Below are 20,212 nucleotides of genomic sequence, written 5' to 3'. Positions count from 1 at the left end.
GGATGAAAGTTAATAACAAATTTGATTACAGTGGGTTACAGTGGTTACAAGGAGCCGAAGTCATTTTTTAATTTAACTCGAACAAATATATTCGACCCAATTCGAATTCCATCTCACTCGACTTGAATCAAGAAAATTTCAAATCGAGTTAGGATGAAAAATATAATTCTTCAACTCAATTAACTCAAAATTTTTTCATTTGATTTGATCAAACGCTCACTGCTAACTGACTCATTTAGATTATCTACTGAAGTAAACTCTCTTTCTCGTAATATAGACATTCTTACAGTGCCACATTTTTTATCAGTTTGAACTTAGACAATCAACAAGCTAACATTTGTTTATCACAATTTTGAAATGTATGCAAAACATAAAAGACAGAAACACAAGATATGATAGTAAAATGTAAAATTAAATTTATTTGTCACATCCCGAAAATCGGGGCTTAGTAGAATTGGGTTTGTGAATCGAGAGAGAGTGATCAGGCCTTAATTTTTGAGATTATCTTTACGTTTTAGAAAATAAATGAGTTATTGGTCTGTTGGTTAAGTCTTAGTAAAATGGTCCTTGAAACCCAAGTTGAAATCCCTTCTCTTGCATTTTTTTTATTATTATTTTGCAAATTTTACTTCAAATCCTAGTATGTGTCACACCTTAAAAATTAATATTGTAAGCTTATGGCAAGATTGAGTTAATGACCTAATGGTTAGGAGATAGCATAATTTACTTTGAGACTCGAGTTCAGTTCCTCTTGCTTGCAAAATCTTTTTCCTTTAAGCTTGCACCAACCATCCCCCTATCAGTTGTCAGATTTCCCCTTTATTTTCACTTATTTTCCCCTTTTTACTGACCCTATCCTTTTTCCTCTCCTCTTCTCTATTTTTTTTTATCTTTTCAACATTGATTTCTTCTCTTTACTTTCGATTTTTCTTGCTGCCATTTTTAGCATTACTGTCGCACTATTATTGAGTTTTCCCCTTCTATATTGTCATCGTGAGCAATCACCACCCTTGTCACCGCCAATTGATTCCTCTTTTTTTTCTTTTTCCCCTTGTCTCTTATTACTTGTTTCTGAAATCACAATTTCTGCCATTGGTCGAATTCCTTTTTGGCACTTTTTAGAGAATACTCATCTTTTTGTGATTCACCTTTACTGCGGATCTATAACAAGAACTGTAAGTGAAGTGCCGAGTAATCAAATCTAAGTTATTTACATCTTTTTCTTATGTTGTAATAGGCGAATCCCACATATTCCATTATTTTCGTGTTTGGATTGGTTTGAGATCCTGATCAAAGCTCCTCGAATCAACAATAGTTTTGGTGAACCATTCGCAACTCCATTAAAAGTCGAAAAGGGTAAATATTAAGTTTTAACTTCAGATCTAAGGTTTTAGTTAAATTTCTACTTTGGCCAAACCCTATTTGGGTAATAGGGGCTGGTTTTTTAGGAATAATGTCTATTCCGTACAGATCCAAGCGAGTCTCACTCGGATCTAACTCCTAGGAGTTGCGAATTTAAGTTAGGGATTCATGTTTACACTTATTAGGTGTAGGTCTTCCTAAGTCTAAATAACCTAAAATTTAAATCAATATATTTAAATAATGCCACATGATTGTTGATTTTGGTTTGGCCAAATGGCCTAAATGCAAATAAGTGAGGTGTCCAGCAAGGTATGTAATTAAAAAGAAAGTCTAATTGTTAAATGTCATGTTTGGGTGATGAAATTGTGAATGGAATGCGTGTATAGCATGTTAGATTTTGTATTACTGTTTGATGTGCGTGTAAATTTGCCATGACTGAAATTGTGTTATCTATGTAATTATGTTACATACCATGAATGACATTGATTGTATTGAAAGCATGCAGACATACTACAGATTTTATTAATTGAAAGCATGCAAGGCATACCACAATACTGTTTACAAAAAAACATGATAAGCATGCCATTGTACTGAACTATTATTGATAAGCATGATGTGCTTCACTGATTATATGTCAAAATTGAATTTGCATGGGGTGGGTATTTCTAGTTGACGGAGGAGTTCCGTGGAGAACCAAGAGGCATTTAAAGTTTGCAACACTGTTGTCAGTGCAATACATCGGATATTGAAGAGATTAGGCGATTTATCGCATCTTTACTACAGCTTGTATGCATTTGTACCGGCAGTTTATTTGCATACTGTTATTAGTGGTTTTAACGACAACGGGCTTAAGGCCTTACTGTTTCAGAGTTCGGATGAAAAATTCTGGGGAACTCGTGGTTTAGCAAATGAATGAGTAGGATTATTGCATTGAATCATTTAGCATGTCATATTCAAATGTTGTAATGTCATGAAAAATTGGTTGATTTTTTTAATAAATGAATGTTTGTTTGATTGATTAAATGCTTACATTGTATGGACTCACACTGGGCCTTTTCTGCTCATCCCTCTAATTTACTCCTTACAGAAAACTCTCAGGACTAGGTTCAGATTCAGCGTACGGAGGTCTCATCTTGGTTTTTCACTAAATAAATTATTTTTTAAATTTTACTTAATTTATTATGATTTTTATTTTAGGACTGTAATTTTTATTAAGTATGAACTGTGGTATAGGTGATTTTTATTTGGATTTTGCATCCATGAAAAAAAAGGATGAAAATCGAATGACTTTAAAATTTCGACTTCATATAACTTAAAATATGAATTTTCTTACAAAAAATCGAATACAACATTGTTTTTCGCTGCTTAACACTGAAACGACGTTTTTAAAAGTTTACAAACGAAATCAACTGACTTTTTTTTAAACGACACGACCTTTTAATAAATTGAACTTAAATAATAGAAGACAGAACAAGCCAATGTTTTTAACAAACCTAATGCGATCGCGCTAGGTTTTCCATAAATTGATCAAAATAACGATTCTTAAACTGGAAGTTTTTACTTGGTCATTCTGGTGGCTAATGTAACCTTCAGGCTTCGGCCATAACATCTAGGTCGTGTTTGGGAGGGTACATTATCTATTTATTCATCGGTCAAATATATAGAAAATAATTACATGTTTACTACAATATGGGCACATTTCCCAACATCTTTCTCTTTAATTTGAGATTTTATTAAAGGCTTAATTCAATAAAAGGCCCTTGAACTATTGTATTTGTTTGACTTAGGTACCTAAACTATTTTTTGGCCAATCTTGATACCTAAACTTTGATTCTGTTACTGAAGTTGGTATATGCAGTTAGTGCCATTAAAATAAAGTTTCAACTAATGGGATTGTACCATGTCACCATTTCAATAAAATCTGATTAAAAATAATTTTATACTAATATTAATATTAAATAAAATAAATATATTATTACTAAAAATAAAAATTTACCCCTCCCTCTTCCCTCTCCATCTCCCCCCACGATTACTGCAATCCCTCTACTTTTCAAAATTCGAAATCCTAATGCTCAAATAAACAGTCTGGTAGATTAATTATGTTACCAGTCTCATAGCATGTGTAAGTTGTGGGTATAATTCATATTATCCAATTTAGTCTTTTTTTTATTTTTATATTTTTTGACTTTTGATATTTCTATCTTGACCCAAACGATGGTTGTTAAATCCATTAATTAAACCAAGTCACTTTTTTTGTGAGTATTATGTGGAAATGACTAGCTGACTTGATATTATACATTTAATTATCTGCTTATCGCATAAGATTTTGCAAATAGAAAAATTAACTTAATGAATTTGATGGCCACTGTTTAGATCAAGACAAAAATATCAAAATTCTAAAAATATAAGGACTAAAATAATCAAATTAGATGTACAAAAGATAATCAAGTTATTTCTTTATAGCATCCTTTTGTTATAGTTGTATAACAATCATCTCTATAATATCCAAAAATTTGACAGACAAATCGGGTTTTTATATAAAGGGTTGACTATATATAAGATTAGAAAATGGGTGTGCAAAAGGCAACATAATAATAAAATTGAGAGGATATCAAAGCACTATATGTATAACATTTAAATTCCATGGATTGATGCATGTTCAATTGAAAATATATGAAATTAGGATATTAGAACAAAGTATAACAAAAGTAAATTAATTCTCTTAACACCCTTTTTATTATAATAGATGACAATATTGAAAGGCTTAAATTTAGAGTTCTTTAAATAGAAATAATATTGTTTTTTAGGCACAACGCTAGTAGACACAAATGCCACCTTAACACTTATTGGCTTAGCAAGCTGGTGGGCAATCCTTTGCAGTTCCCATCATTGTTGCATTTAGCATCCACCATTGTCGCAACGTTAGATGGTAGCTGCTCTGACACCGGGTTGCAACTACAGATTTTAGTTTTCATATTAGAAAGTCCATTATGTTTATTCTCGTCCAAACATTCCATGTCACAAGCGCATGCTTCTATGTTTGATACACTTGCAAATTAAACAATAAATTTTCCATCATTTAAATATTTTGTTTAGTTATTTTGTATCGGATATTGTATATAATGAGTTTGCAACACACGGGGTTTGAATCTCAGCCATTGCAAAACCTCCCTTATTTTAAAATTGCAATCTCTTTTATACTAAAAAAATTACATGTATATATATATGTAATGAATGAATATCGAAGTGGATAGGTATTTTAGATACTAACAAAAGCCAAAAGCAAAACTGTAAAAAGAGAAACAACACCAAAAGAAACCATAGTTTGAAATGAAAGCTATTGAGAGATGAAACAAATAGTCAATTATATGATAACAAGTTGATGATGTAAAAAGAATGACATGCATTCGGCCATTTATAGCTAAATTTCTTGGATTTTTTAAGGTGAAGATATACTTGCCAATTTTGTAGCAAGAGAAAAATCAAATAGAAGATTTTGCAATATGCTTTATACGTCACCTATGGCAATAAAATAATAGCACAAGAAATTTAGATATAGTTACCATATATTATCATTTTTTTATTTTTATAATTAATTGAAAGTAATTTTTAGCTCAATAAATCAATCCGAAATCGCCAAGAAGGGGGTTGAATTGGCTTTTAAAAATTTATGGAAGCTAGGAAGAAAAGATAGAACAAATGAACACAATGATTTAGAATTGTTCGGCCTCAATTCCTTCTCCACTACCTTAGCTTTGCAGTAGTAAGGATTTTCCCAGATTTACTAATTTGGCTAACCTTTGAGGACAAGGTTTCACCTTACAACTCCCTTAAAATTTCTACTCAAACCTTGAGATAAAGCCCTTTGAAAGAGTGAAACAAATGAAAAAAATAAGAATTAATCCTTAAAAGATTTGATTGTTTGCCAATTGAGCATAAATGAAGCAATAAGACACTTAAGCTGAATAAACAACAATGAAATCTCACAAGTGTGTACAAGAAAAGTATGAAAACTTTCAGCACAAAGGTTGATTGATTGAAATTTTTGCTTGGATAATCTCTCTTATTATTGTAGGACCTCTTGAGAATGATATTTATACTCCCAAATTGATTTCCAGCCATGGTGGTTGTTGGAATATTGAGCAGAACAATTGGGGATGAAAATACTAGTGCATTAATGTCACTTGTAATAATAGGTATTGATACTTTTTCTACAAGTATCGGTACTATTAGCATTTAATGCCTAATTTAATGACTATTGGAACCATCAATATTGATACCTATGGAAATTTATCGATACTAAAAACTATTGATATTGTATCGATACTTGATAAATACGTTGAAAGCCAGAATGTCAATTTCATATAGATACTAAAAAATGTATCCATAAAAGTATACCACTATCGATACCAAACAAAAGGTATCGATACTTGATAATTACTTTGGGAAAAAGAATGTCAGTTTCGTATCGATATCGAAAAATGTATTGATAAATTTGTGAATATGTCAATACTCATTCAAATTTATCAATACTTGACCAAAAGTATCAATACATTTCACACCCCAACATCGGTGAATCTGAGACAAAGGGAAACTAGGCATGCATATTACCTGTCTTGATGCATTATAGCATATTTTGCCACTTTATAGACTTCTGACAAACTAAAGTTTTGGTGCATAAAGTATCCGCCCATAACAGGATCTAGGGATTTCATCTTGGGGTATTTTTCAATTGAGGAAAGAGTACAACAAACGAAGAGTATGCCTTCAAGTTTGGCTGAGCATGAAGTGCCTACTAAGGATATGAGAAAGTTGTAGGGACTAAAATGTCTTTAATACCACCCCACATATGAGTTACCGCCAGAGGTATGGTACGGTCAATTTGCTCGAACATTGTGCAAGTGGGTCCTGCAATGGGATTGGTTAAGAGTCATCTGAATGGACTTGACTTGTCAAACAATATTTGCATCCAGATTTCCTTTTATATTTTCCCTGATTTTGGTAGGGCATTTAAAGGACAACATTAGTATGCATTTGACACGTGTCAAGATCCACTAAAGGGGAAACTTGGTATATGTAGTAAGAAGGGAACACTTCAGATGGTCAAGTTTCCAGAAACAGAATATTGCGGTCGAGCCACCAGAAAATGTGGATATATTGCCAACTACAGAATATTGTGGTCAACCAACAAAATTGCAGATATACTGCCAAAAGGTGTGGTTTAACCACCATAAACGTACAGATCATTGATCTGTCAGAATCTTCTACTGTACAACATTATCTCAACCCCATGCATGTGATATAGCACAGAGAACAGAAGTTTTCAGTCGACATGCTTGACATGCGATTCAAATATCTTTACAATTTAATACAGTGGCATGTTTAACATGAGACTCAAAATCAAAATAACGACATGATTAACATGCGAATCAAAATTCGAATAATAGCATGCTTAACATGTGAATCAAAATATTAACAAATCAGTGACATGTTTATATTACATGCATATCCAATAACGTCATATATATATCACATTACATGAGTATCAGGAAAACATACATCATTACGATTAACAAAAAATTGCATAATCACATACGAAATATCACGGATCTAAAGTTTCAGAATTATACAATTATTTAATACTTTCATATATATATATATATATATATATATATTATGACTAAAAAAATAATATCATATGTTTTTAATAAGGTAGATCCTCAAACCTGATATCGTAATTTCCAATAGAAACAACTTCGTTTCCAACTTCTAAAGGGAGAGATCGAATCTTGAGTCCTTAAGTTCAAACAAATTCCATATCGTATCAGATTAAAGTTATTTTAATGAATAACCCTCATTTTTACGATTAAGTAAAATACTTACTCAATCGGCAAACAAACACACTCTTCCAAACAGTGGGGTACAGATCTGAGATTTACGGATTTCACTTCACAGAAGAAGGATAAAATGAATTGTTAGAATCATCCTAATTGAAAATAAAAGCATCAGAGAACGAAAGATATTCCATAATGAAGGATAAAATGAATTGAAAGGATAGGGGCACAACAACTTCCCATAATGAAACGATTAGAGAGGACGATCCGCAACTAGATAGAAAATAACAAAATATTTTTAAAAAAATTGAATTAGAATTATGATGTGAAATAATCTCTTTATAAACAAAATATAAGAGTTTAGTGTTTAGAAAAATCGGTTAAGAGTAAAGGAAGAGAAAAGAAAAAAATGAAAAAATTTGGTAGTGGTTGACGGCAGTGGCGGGACGACGGTGCGACAGCACATTGGCGGTAGCGGTGGTGAGATGGTGGTTTAGTGGCTTCAAATGGTGGTGGAGTGGAGGATAAATCAAGAGAAAGGGTGATTTAGGTGGTGAAAATAAAAGAAAATGAGGGAAAGGGAGAGGAGCAAGGAGGAAAGCAAAAGGAAAAAAAATAAAAAGTGAGCATGTGTTTACATGCTTTGAACTGCACTAAAAAGTCAATGGAGGGAAGAATGGCAAGTTTGGGGACAAGGGGAGCAAAAGGTGGATCGTGGAGGGAATAAAAGAGTGAAAAAGGGAACTAATTAGGCATGTTGACCAAACCAAAAGGGAAAGAAATCTTCCCTATTTAACAACTAAAGGGACGGCAACAAGAGGGTTTGACCCACTTGAATTTGTCAAAAATTAAATAAAAAATGTGGGAGTGTGGAGGTTTAAACATGGGATCTTTTGGAAACAATTCACTCTCTTAACCACTAGGCTCCTTGAATTTACTTAAAATAAACTAACGAATATAAATAAATAAAATATAAGGTGTGACACCGATGGTGGTGCAATCATAATAAGGAGTGAGCACACGCTGAGCACCATTGAGACCTTTAAGTGCAACCTTGGCAGCATCTCTAGGGTCATTGCTTCTACTGACTAAGGCACGACTACCACGGCCCCTTCCACGAGAAGTGGTTCTAACTATCTTTGATGAAACAATAAAAAGAGAAAGAGGAGAGTTACTTTTGAAGTAGTGATGATCTAAAGGCAAAAGAAGAAAACAAAGAGAATTTGCCGAAGAAAAGAATTAAGGCTCCGATAATGCAGAAAATATTTGGGGATAGGTTAAACACCCAGTGTTTATAAAGAAGCCGGCGTTCGCAATAAGTTTTAACTTCTTAGGCAACCGTTCAAATTCCTTAATCATAGCTCGACACTTGTCAAAGACTACGGTATTTTTAAAAACACAGAAGTGCTTGCAAACCTGGAATCTGCCATTTGAGGCTGTAGTCTATTAGCACGATAATTGGAATCTACTGGGTATCTGCCGTAGTTGAGAAGTTTGTTATGGCTATGTTTGGGCATTTCGACAAAAAATATATTACGCCTGATTCAGTAAGTTGGTTACTCACAACTGGTCATGGTATCAAGTTGGAAAAGTCCCGAGGATGAAATTTTAGTGAAGGAGGAAAGAGTTGTCACATCTCAACATCGGCAGATCTGAGGAAAAAAAAGGTAAGTAGTCATGCATGTTACCTATCTTGATCCACTATGGTAGCATAGTTCGCCACTTTACAAACTTCTAACAAACTAAAGTTTTGGTGCATAAAGTATCCGCCCATTGTAGTATCTGCGGATTTCATCTCGGGGTATTTTTCAATTGAAGAAAGAGTATGAAAAAAAAGAGTACTCCTCCGAGTTTGGCTGAGCATAAAGTGTCTGCTAAGTATATGAGAAAATTGTAGGGTGTCTTTAATACCACCCCACATACGAGTTACCACCAGAGGTATGGTACATTAGATTTGCTCGAACATTATGCAAGTGGGTCCTGCAATGGGATTGGTTAAGAGTCAACTGAATGGACTTGACTAGTCAAACAGTATCTGCATCCAAATTTCATTTTATATTTTTCTCGATTTTGGTAGGGCATTTAAAGGACAACTTCAGCATGCATTTGACATTTGTCAAGATCCATTGAAGGAGAAACTGAGTATATATAGTAAGAAGGGAACATTTTAGATGGTCTTTCTTTCCTTCTGCTATACATTCTGGTTATTCTTCCTAAACATAAACAATCTCTTCTTCTTTAAGACTGGAAACCAAGAGTTTTTTTTTTAATCAATGGGTGTTTCAATCTCCTAGCAAGTTCTATAAATATGCATGTTGAGATTTCTGAATAATAAGGATGTTATAAGGCATAAGAACAACAGAGTATAAGTGGGAGGCCTTGCATGGGGGTCGTATGAAATTGATTTGTTAAGCAAACTATCTGTAAATAGAATTTTAATGGAAGTTTTGTGATCTTTTAAACAATTGGTTTTGTTGGTTCAGGTACGACTATCAGAATAGGAGCTCTGAACTGGAGTAAAGGTGAGTTTCAGGTGAGTCTCTAAACCTGACTCCTGCATGTCATGAAATTATGTGTATATGTGTTTCTGATAGGAATCTACAAATACACAAATGAAGTGAACAATGTGAAACATGATATGATGTTATGTGCTATAAGATGTTGTAGGCGTGTGTGTAGTCATTGCCTAAAGCTTAATTTTGATAAAAGGACCAAATTACGTAAAGCGTAAAAGCTGAGTTCTATTAGTTAAAGGTGTTAAATAGCTATAGAACTTAAAAAGTGAAGGTCCTTATATGGCAAATAGCCCATTTATGAGTTAGTGGATGATAGTGGAGTGGCATTTGGTGTAATTATTAGGGTCTGTTTGATAGGGGGAAAATATTTTCTGGAATTGATTTTCCCCCTTTTCCAGTGTTTGATTGGAGGAAAATATTTTCCTTTTGGAAAATCAACTACAAAACACGGGAAAATGCCTTACAATTTTTGGGAAATTGTCTTACCGATTCAATCTCCGTAAGACATTTTCCTAAAGCTGTCAGGCATTCTTCTCCCTTCATCCAGTAAGCTCCCTTCACCCATTCTTCTCCCTTCCTTCATTCCTTCAAATTTCCGTTATTGAAAGCTTCATTTTGGTTCAGAACTGGAAACCGCTGCTGGTACGTTGCAATTCCATTTCCATTTTTCGACGGTTACTTCGTTTATTTTTCATTTCTTTTTGGCTTTTATGCTCCGTTTATTTTTCATTTCTTTTTGGCTGCTACTGCCGTTGCCATTTCTGCTTTCAAATGATGGGTAAGCTTCCTTCTTCTTTTATTCTTCGTTCCGTTGTTAATGCTGGAAGCCATCTTTCTAATTTCCACTATTTCTTCTTCTTCTAACACCATTGCTACCCACATCGACTGCCTAAGTAAGAAACCCATGTCTAGAAACCCACTCTTTATGGTTGTATTATCTCTAGTAATCTTTTGTAAATATAATGTTTTCATCTTTGTTGTTGATTTATATTTTGCCCTCTTTATACATAATGTTCTGTGTAGAGAATGAGTATATATGTTGTATCCTGTTGAATGGGAATATATAATTGAACCTATTTTACTTTTCTTTTCCCAGTTGGTTGTGGAAAGAATGTTTTTGTGGTTTTTCTTTGTGAGCGGAATAATACATTGAGTGGAGATGCAAGTTAATTATATCTGTTTTTTTTCAACAACTTGGCGTGTAAAGCTCTTGGTAGAGAAGTTACATGTTATGATTTTCTCCATTTGGCTTGTTGGCTGGCCTGGGTATGTATCTATCTGCAACTAATATAATTTGTTATGTTAACAATTTTTTGTATAGTCCACCTTCATTCTTTGAGCATTACTTCAGAAAAGAACTTCCTCTTTTGTACAAATATCTCCAGGAAGCTCCTGCTGAAAAGGTAGTTGAATCTTATAAGTTAAATGCTTCAAAAAGATCAACTGATATTCCCTTTGCATTCTGATATGATAATTGTTTTTATTTGTTGTCGTTTTGTATGAATATGTTTATCTCGCATATTAACTCCTTATTCTTTTATGAACGAAAGTTTGTTGGAAAGATGTAATTCATTGGATGTGGCCACTTTTTAGTGATAATTGGGAATCTTGGAGAAGTGAGGATTTGAATCTAAGTCCTTATCCTTTTACAGTTAGTACTTCTCTTTTGGAGCTCAATCACGTATTCATGATTCATGAATGCTTCAAGCCATTTTCATGGTTAATTTTGCACGAAACCCATCTTTTATCTTTGTAATTTGACTATAAAGTCGACAATATTTGGAGTTTGGGTTTGAATTTTAACATAGCAACCACCTACCTTTACAGCATATGTAAAGTTTACTGCTGCCAAAAGAATTGTTTGCAGAGGAGACCAAAGTCCAGAAACTCTTTTTCTTTTGTGCTTCCACAACTGATTTCTCCATTACCTCAACTTTCAGCTTCAAAGCTTGAGCTACTGTCTCTTTCTGTCATTGATTGTCTGCAGGGAAAGAAAAAGTCAAGGTAACGAATACTTGAATTTTTGTTTTGTTTTTATTATGTAAATGGTGTATCTTGAGCTGCTGCGTTTGTTTAATTGGATGTTAAATTTTGAACTTTTAAAGAAGCTATGACTTCTTTTTTTTGCTTTGATTTACTTGTAAAAGTTAAAATTTGATGTAAATTAGCTTTTAGGCCTTTGTAAAAGCTGAACTATATTCTTCTTTTATATATGTGCTGCTATAATTTTACCGGGTTGTTATACATTATCTTAACTCACACGACTTGTACTTGATGCAAATGTCTATATATACATGACAAACACATTCTAAACATGAAAATATGAGTTGCATTTTACTAATATCTCTTGCGACTGGTGCCTGATGTGATGTCCATATATCCAAACATGAAAATGTTGGTTCCAATTTACATATCATGAAGATGGTAGTTATATAATTTTACATTCATGTGTTTTGGGGTGATTGCAGATCAAGGATGGTTTTGCTGAGGGGAAAGACCTGGTTGTGTCTGTTATGTCTACAATGGGGGAAGAGTAGATCTGTGCTCTCAAAGACATTGGTCCTAAGTAGTTTCAAATTCATTTATTGCAAATCTTAGATGGAACCATAAAAGACTTTGGCAGTACTAAATGCGGTTTTGATGTTTTGTTTTGGGTTTGGATAGAAAAAAGAGAACAACAATATAACTAGTTTCTTGTTGTGCTATGGATTACTGTTTTGCTTTTCTTTTTCAATAATTTTTATTATCTCGTCTTTATTTTTTGTGTTGGTAACATTTAAATTCTAGCTTTTAATTGCATATTACACTTGCATTAGTTACCCAATATATATTAATGTAGCAATTTAAGTTTGACATATCATTTAGTACGAGTTAATACAATATACTAGTTTTTTTAAAATGAAATTTTCTATAATTACGTATTTTTATTTTAATTTAAATCCCATGTTAAATATATGTATCACAAGAATCGATTGGATAAAAGTAGAATCAAATTAATATAAAATTTAAATACAAATAAATGTTTTAATAATGAAGAAGTAAAATCAAATCGGTATAATCTACAAATAGATGAACATTTGGAATTTAATTAGATAAAACTTTTATTAATAAAAATTTATTTATAAATAAATCATTGCAATATGTGTAAAAATAATTTAAAATATAAAAATTTATTAATATGTATATAAATTTATTAATATATGTAAAACAACTTTTCCGGAAAATATTTTCAAGAAATCATCAAACAAAGAAAAATATTTTACATGATTCAATCAAACACCGTAAAATATTTTCCAAGAAATCATTTTACGAAAAAGTAAAACATTTTCCAGAAATCATTTTACGGAAAACATTTTACTGCCAATCAAACAGACCCTTAATGTTATTAAAGGTTAAATAAGTAAAAAGGCAATTATATGTAAAATTAAATAAAACAAACAATTTGTATCATCTTTCTTCTTCATTTTTACAACCGAATATGGAATAGATAAAACTTCCAGGGATGCATAACATTCTGCCAAGCTTGCTAGCTAAATTGTAAGTCCGTTTTTGTCCTATTTTTAATGATTTTATGTTTTTGGAAACGTTACAGCTTAATCTAGCTAGCCCTGCCTTCGATTTCAAAACTGTTGAAGTTTGTGAGTTTTACCATTGATGAATGTTTGAGTATCTTGATGTTTAATGATAGAAAATAAATCTTCGATGTTAGATTAATGAGTTCTGTTAAGTGAATTTTAGTAAAAATGTCAAGTTTGGACTAAATTGTGAAATATGAAAATGTTGTGGTAGAAATGTGAAACAAATGAAAAATATGGGTTGCTATGGCAATAAAGAGAATTTGGCTAGCATGGGTTGAAATTGAATTGCTTGAATTTGTATGTTTTTGAGATAAGGATTAAATTGTAAAAATGTAACATATTTGGGGCAAAAGCATAAAGCTACCTTAATGTGAATTTTGGAATAAATTGAATGAATTGATGATTAAATAAGTAAATTTTGATATCATATACATTGAGAAAAATGAGATTTGGATCTAGAACGGGGGAAAACAAAGTATCAGATTAGTCAACCTAATTCGTCGTTACAACGAACGAGGTAAGTTCGTATGTTAATAAGCATTGTTATAATTGTATTTTAAATGCTATATTATTGAAAAATGTGAATGCTATTGAGTACGATACAACGGAAATGTTCGACGGAGATTTGATACAGTGGAAGCCCCAGTTGAACCTTAGGAATAGATTATGATACAAATGTCATGACATTAGGGTTACTGAGATTACGTGTAAGACCATATCTGGGATATGGCATCGATATGAGATTTTGTGTAAGACCATAGCTGGGTTATGGCATCGATAAGAGATTACATGTAAGACCATATTTGGGATATGGCATTGGTATTATGTATGTGTGATTCTCGAGTATCCTTTATTAATTTTCGAATGGTTCAACTGGAAAAGATGATGGTTCGTGAGTATAAACGATGGTACGAAATAGTTGAGGTACTTGTGACAGAAATCGACAAGTAAGTGATATTGTGAAATTCATATGATGAGTAAGTGGAAATTGATGATACTTTACATGATTCAATTAGCTATAGAAATGTGATAGATATTGGATTAAATGTAGCCTATCTCAATTTGCTTATGCTTATGTAATTGTGAATTAGTTAATATGATGTTCTCAAACCATATAGCATTAAATTGAATACTTGTGAAATTCATGGTAAACTATGTAAATGAATATGTGATAGATTGTTGAAATCATATGATTTAAATCATTATATGAGTAATTGCTTAAAATGTGTTAATTTGGTAAGATAGTTTATTACCATACGAGCTTACTAAGCTTTATAGCTTACTTTCTTTCATTTTCTATGTTTATAGTGTTTCAAACGCTCGCTCGGGTTGGAAGTCATCGAAGATCACATCACACTATCCAACTATTGATTTGGTACTTACAAGCTTTGTGATTTTGGTTATATGGCATGTATAGGCTTTGTGGTTATTTGATAAGTATAAGTAATTTTGGCAATTAATGCATATGTGTTTGATATGTAATTAGCCATGTGATTTAGCTTAAATTTGGTTTATGTGATATTATGAAATTATATAAGTATATGACTTATGAGATTTGGTCTATAGTTGTTATATGATTGTCTTGATTTTTAGATGGTGATTTGAATTGGCATATAAGTTATGTGATGGGCACAAAAGTAACCATATATAAATGACCAATTGAATAGCTTTTGAAGTTAATAAATGACATGTATAGGCTATGGTCATTTTGGCATGTTGATGAATATGTATTTGGCCTTATGAAATGGCTTGTTAATGTTATGGTTTAATGTTTATATAATCATGCATTATGGCTCATTTTGGTATGGATGAGGTTGTGGCTATAATATGAAATTGGCCATTTGGCATGTGGTATATAATTGCTTGAGAAATGCCTTGGTGTGGATTGGTTTTGAATGATGAATTGGTTGATTATAGGTAAAGTTATATATATGAAACATGGTTAGTAAAGTATGTGATTTTGGTATATGCTTGAATAGTTGAATCATGGTGATTTTGAGTATGGTAATTGTCGTTATTGAAATGGTATAAAATGTGATGATTTGAGGTTGTTTTGGCTACATATATATGTTTTGAAATGGTACAAATGAAGCTTGTGTAGGTGTGCATAGAATGAGTGGCGAAATGGCTTGTAAATAACCTTTTTTTGTCCACACGGGCGGAGCACACAGGCGTGTGACTCAACCGTGTGTGACACACGGCCAAGCGACATGGTCGTGTGTCCCCTGTAGCATTTAATAGAAACAAGTCAGTGAGTTACACGGCCTAGACACACGGGGGTGTCTGGTGGCCGTGTGAGGGACACGGTCTGGCCACATAGGCGTGGGTCCCCTATTTTGAGAAAAAATTTCTGAATTTCTTAAAATTTTCCTGAGTTATCAGTTTAGTCTCGAATCACTTCTAATGCATGATTTGAGCCCCGAGAGCTCGTATTAGGGACTTTATGAGTGTATATGAATGATGTTATAATTAATTGAGGATTGTATGTGAAATGATTTTATGAATTATGAGATAAGTTCGGTAATGCTCCATAACCCTGTTCTGGCGACGGATACGGGTTAGGGGTGTAACTATTAAACATTCTCTATTATTAATCTTCTATTACAAAAAAGTCTGTTTTTAACAAATTTTTAAGTTGAAATGTCATATGCTGTTTTTGGAAATGTGATGTAATTATTAAACATTCTCTTTTATTTATCTTTTGTTTTAAGAACAATAAATAAAGGAATAATAAGTATTTTTTAGAATGGCTTTATGCCCGTCGTAAAATTTTTGCTAGGTGTTTAAGTTTTATAACATCCTATATCCAGATCCGATAATTAGGGTCGGGTATAGGTTGTTACAATATTGGATCAGTACTTTTTGGCTTAGTGAAATTTTAACTTATTTGAAAAATGTTTGAAAGTTTGTTTAACTAACTTGGCCTTAATTTTTTTTTCTAAGTGTAAGTTCAACAATTTTTCATTTAAAATATCATTTAAAAAGGAATTTTTGCCAAGTTCTGTTTAAAATTATTTTTATTCGAAAATATCTTATTTGCTATATCAAAATAATTTATCACAATTGTAACGCCCTTACCTGACCCAACCGCCGAGTCCAACTATGGAGTATTACAATTGAATCAGTTTGGTCTAACATCACATTTTAATAAAAAGGATTAGCCAATAGACTTTATTATTTTATAATGAATATATTGTACAACAGAAACCTTAAATCATAACCATGTTTGACTACCTCGAAAATTAAAATCCTAAGGAAACTACTCAAACACAATATATTTAACCCCAAGGAGAAGCATCTGAAGGTACCCCTTTTTGAACATGACACTTAACTGAAGATGTTCCTTGATCTTACAAGGTCTAGCTTGGTCCTTCCTTGAGCTCCTCATTCACCCAATGATTCCTACAAACATGGATCAAAATTCTTGTAAGTTTAAAAGAACTTAGTGAATTTCTTTGCTACTATAAATGTATGTAATCCCCTTCTTGATGAGGTATTAACTTAAAGGAAAACAAACCACACTAACTCTCTTTTTTACTTAAACGTTTGATCTTATTCTGGAGTGATGGACTCTGATTCAACTTCCTCACTTCTTTATTGGCGGATTGATCGCTTAGCAATCTTTACCTGGTCGAGCTTATAACCATTTAATTGATTTTGGTGGTTTCTAAATGTTTCATCATACTTGCGAATTCTTACCTTTCCTACAGATATTACCTTATTTCCCTTTTCACATTTTGGTCATGAACCACCAGTTACCTTTATCCCGACTTGTAATCCCATAATCTCGAAACTTGACGAGTTGTTACTTGCATCGTCACCCTTAAATGTAAGTCTGGTTGTACACTTTATCCTTAACAGAATTCCCATTATATGGTATCCTTTTAGCTGATTCTCTTATCTTATAATAGTTCTGGCGTATTTGTTAACATTCCTCTAACAAGGCCACTAGCAAAGGCCCACAACATACTAGCGGGCTTAACCCTATTTCATATTTTTTACTTCCACCCTACACTCGGGTTCAAATGTTTGTTAGGTTACTTTCTTGTAATCCACCTTATTTGTGTTACCTTACTTTTAATGAGTAACATGTCCATCTGCATTGGACCATTTTGGCCTACAATATCTAGCAGACTGTTATTTGAGCAACCATTCGAGTTTACAATCTCCCTTTTATAATGGTTCCCTGCAGAACTAACTCTATAACGGGTACACTCATAATAGATTCTCCTCAAAGAGGAATAGTCTTGATAGACATAATTGTCACTTGGATAATCCTTATTAGTACATCTTCCTAACATACAAAGTTTCATTGAGCACCCTTTTGAAGTTCTTAATAGCGGATCCTTATCTACGATCCTCGGATATATCCTTTTTCATTTGCCTATACACAAAGATTACTGGCACGTCATTCTCATATATGATTTTTGATGGGTTACCACTCATATGTCATACCTTCTTCCATATTTACTGTTTTAGGTGACTTTTCTCATTTCTATTACTTTTTTCATTCTCAGCGGATTCCTCAAACTCATTGGTTAGCTATCGCTTGCCAACAATTGTATTTTTTTTCTAACCATTTTTCCTCATTTGCGTAATGTCCCCATGATTACCATCCTGGCATACTACCTTGTGTTTATTGTCCAAGCAGATTACCCCGTGTTTATTGTCTCGACGGACTACCTCGTGTTTATTGTGGACTTCACATGTTGCCATAGTCGAGCTACAGTCTTATACAATATAACCATATGTTTAACGTCTTGGTAGACTCTCTATATTGTCATAATCGAGCTATGGTCTTACACGTTTACCTCATATTTAAAGTCCTAACGAACTCTCTATGTTGCTATAGTCGAGCTATGGTCTTACACGTTATACTTAGACCTATTCATAGGTCGGGCCACCCGGCCTAGCCAGAAGACCCGCCCGAAATGTGAGAGGGTTTGGGCAAAAATATAGGCCCGAAAAATGGGCTTGGACAAAAAAATAAGGCTCGTTTAAAAAAGGGTCAGACCTCAGGTAAGGCATTTTTGGCCCCGGGCCCGGCCCGATTTCACTAAAGGACAAAAAATATTTTTTTGTGCTTTAATATTATTTTTGTATTATTTTCTCCCAATTTTGCTACCATTTTACTATTATGTTGCTACTATTTTGTTGTTATTGTTTGGATATTGTATAAAACTTATTTTTTTGTTAATTTTGTTATTATTTTTAAAGACATTTGTTAATTTTGTTATTATTTTAGAGGCATTTGCTTGTTAAATTGCATCTATCTTAGTGTTATTTAAGTATACATATTTTTAAAAATTTATTTTCAATTTGTTGGGAAATATTTATTTTGATGTTTTTATTATTTTTAAAGTATTATGTGTATTTAAAAATTATATAAAAATTAATATGGGTGGGCCAGGTAGGGCTTGGGCAAAATTTTAGTTGAGCCCGGCCTGGCCCATGCACCTATAATGTCTCATCCACAAGGCCTGAAGCTTCGCACATCACAATTTGCACCCAATAGTTCTAGATTGCGGTAAACGAAAATTCCATTTCCCAAACAATTCGTCTGATCCTCCACATCGCCAAATCCTAACTTCTTCTAACTCGTCAATAATTTTCCCTTCGTACTTCACCGTTATAAACATGCAAAACATGCATTTCATAAACATTTTATTATGGAGTACGCTACTTTCAAGAACGGAATCATATTTATTTCATGCATATTGAAATACATTAGCGGATACTTATATACCTACACAATCTTATACACGCATAGCATTAACAATCAACAGAGATCACACATTATCACAGAACTCATTCAAAACTCAACACAGATTCATGCCAGCAATACAACATCCCAGGAATGGAGTATACAAACTCATTTAATGTTTCTTTGCCTCCTCAGCTTAGCTTTTCCAAACATCGTAGCGTTAATTCTCCTGGCAGCAGTTCCCTTACTCATCTATCTTCTTGACTCAATCTTCACGAATATCGCTCCATGCAAAGCTCTATTATCTCCTTCTTCTTCTTCTTCAGAGCAACTGAAGAAGATGACGAAGAGAAGAAAACAAAACATGGTTGAGAAAAATTCACCCCGAGAATTCATTTCCCAGTTATTTATAGCCCTTCACACCCAGTTATCAACCCTATAGATACATGCATTAGTAATCATTTTGTCTCTCACTAAGGAACTGATTGGTTCTAATCTAACCAAACCAGAATTAGAACTCAACTATGTCCAAATCTGCCTCTAAATTTTTCTAATTTTTCAGTAGAAGCTACCAACTTACGGCTTCTTTCAAGTTAACCCCTAATCGTTCCTAAATTTTGGACTTTAAGAAAATCAGGTGTGACAGTAATTATGTAATGTTATTACATTCAATTACTGAAAATATTATGTAATATCAACAACATAGAGTATTAAGGCTTTGCTTGATAAAGTAGAAAGAAAATTAGAAAAATAAAATGATGGAAAATATATTTTTTCTTTCCATAGGTGTGTTTGGTAAAAAAGATGGAAAGAAAAAATAATTTTCTTTCTCTCCATTGCTTGGTAGAGTTGAAAAGTGAAAAGAAAAAAATTTAAAAAATGCATAATTTGAACTAACATACACTTCTCTTCCATTTGGAATGGTTGGTTTTTATATATATTGAGATGGAAAATTGCCATCCCTTCTATTTTCTTTTCTCTTACTTTTCTTCCAAACCAAGCACACTTAAAATTTATTTTTCTTCCACTTTTTCACTATCTCCTCCAGTCCCTCGACTTTCCACCCAACCAAGCACACTCTAAAATGCAAAACATCATATCCACCAATATCATCATGTTGGGTCTAGGGTTGACAATAGAGCAGACAAAAGTGGATATTATGAAAGTATAGTGATAAATTTAGCTCTCAATGTTTCTTTTTGTTAATTTGTTTTTTTT

The 20,212-nt window shown here is 32.8% G+C and overlaps 1 protein-coding gene and 1 long non-coding RNA gene across 13 annotated transcripts; one reads left to right on the top strand and one right to left on the bottom strand.

The window, feature by feature from the left end:
* Positions 1-5,941: 5,941 nt before the first annotated feature.
* On the bottom strand, positions 5,942-7,901 carry LOC128032062 (uncharacterized). The gene is made up of 3 exons (XR_008188186.1): positions 7,246-7,901; positions 7,089-7,158; positions 5,942-6,270 (listed from the first exon to the last, which is right to left on the bottom strand). It is a non-coding gene; the product is annotated as an uncharacterized LOC128032062 (long non-coding RNA).
* A 2,164-nt stretch (positions 7,902-10,065) lies between these two features.
* LOC105790323 (uncharacterized) lies at positions 10,066-12,469 on the top strand. Of its 12 annotated transcripts, none has more exons than XR_008198518.1 (4): positions 10,066-10,354; positions 11,034-11,115; positions 11,653-11,716; positions 12,181-12,469. XR_008198518.1 is itself a non-coding variant. In XM_012617884.2 (4 exons), exons 1-4 carry the CDS (start codon positions 10,423-10,425, stop codon positions 12,198-12,200), a joined length of 234 nt encoding a protein of 77 aa, XP_012473338.1. In that variant the 5' UTR covers positions 10,066-10,422; the 3' UTR covers positions 12,201-12,469. The 12 variants fall into 12 exon arrangements, 3 of the variants coding, with proteins under 3 accessions (XP_012473338.1, XP_012473333.2, XP_012473337.2); XM_012617884.2 differs by having other exon boundaries at positions 10,066-10,490; XR_008198514.1 differs by having other exon boundaries at positions 10,081-10,258; positions 10,337-11,115; positions 11,365-11,716.
* The last annotated feature ends 7,743 nt before the right edge of the window (positions 12,470-20,212 follow it).

The sequence above is a fragment of the Gossypium raimondii genome, chromosome 8, assembly GCF_025698545.1.
Source record: "Gossypium raimondii isolate GPD5lz chromosome 8, ASM2569854v1, whole genome shotgun sequence".
Lineage (NCBI taxonomy): Eukaryota > Viridiplantae > Streptophyta > Magnoliopsida > Malvales > Malvaceae > Gossypium > Gossypium raimondii.
Note: the sequence above shows the minus strand (reverse complement) of the source record. Positions and strands in the feature narration are given on the sequence as shown.

Excerpts from the sequence above, each read along its gene's own strand:
- LOC105790323 (XM_012617883.2), top strand. The coding sequence starts at position 11,289 with ATGTGGCCACTTTTTAGTGATAATTGGGAATCTTGGAGAAGTGAGGAT. Across the intron at positions 11,432-11,539 it reads TGCTTCAAGCCATTTTCATG|CATATGTAAAGTTTACTGCT; the intron begins GTTAATTTTGCA and ends CTACCTTTACAG. Across the intron at positions 11,717-12,180 it reads CAGGGAAAGAAAAAGTCAAG|ATCAAGGATGGTTTTGCTGA; the intron begins GTAACGAATACT and ends GGGTGATTGCAG.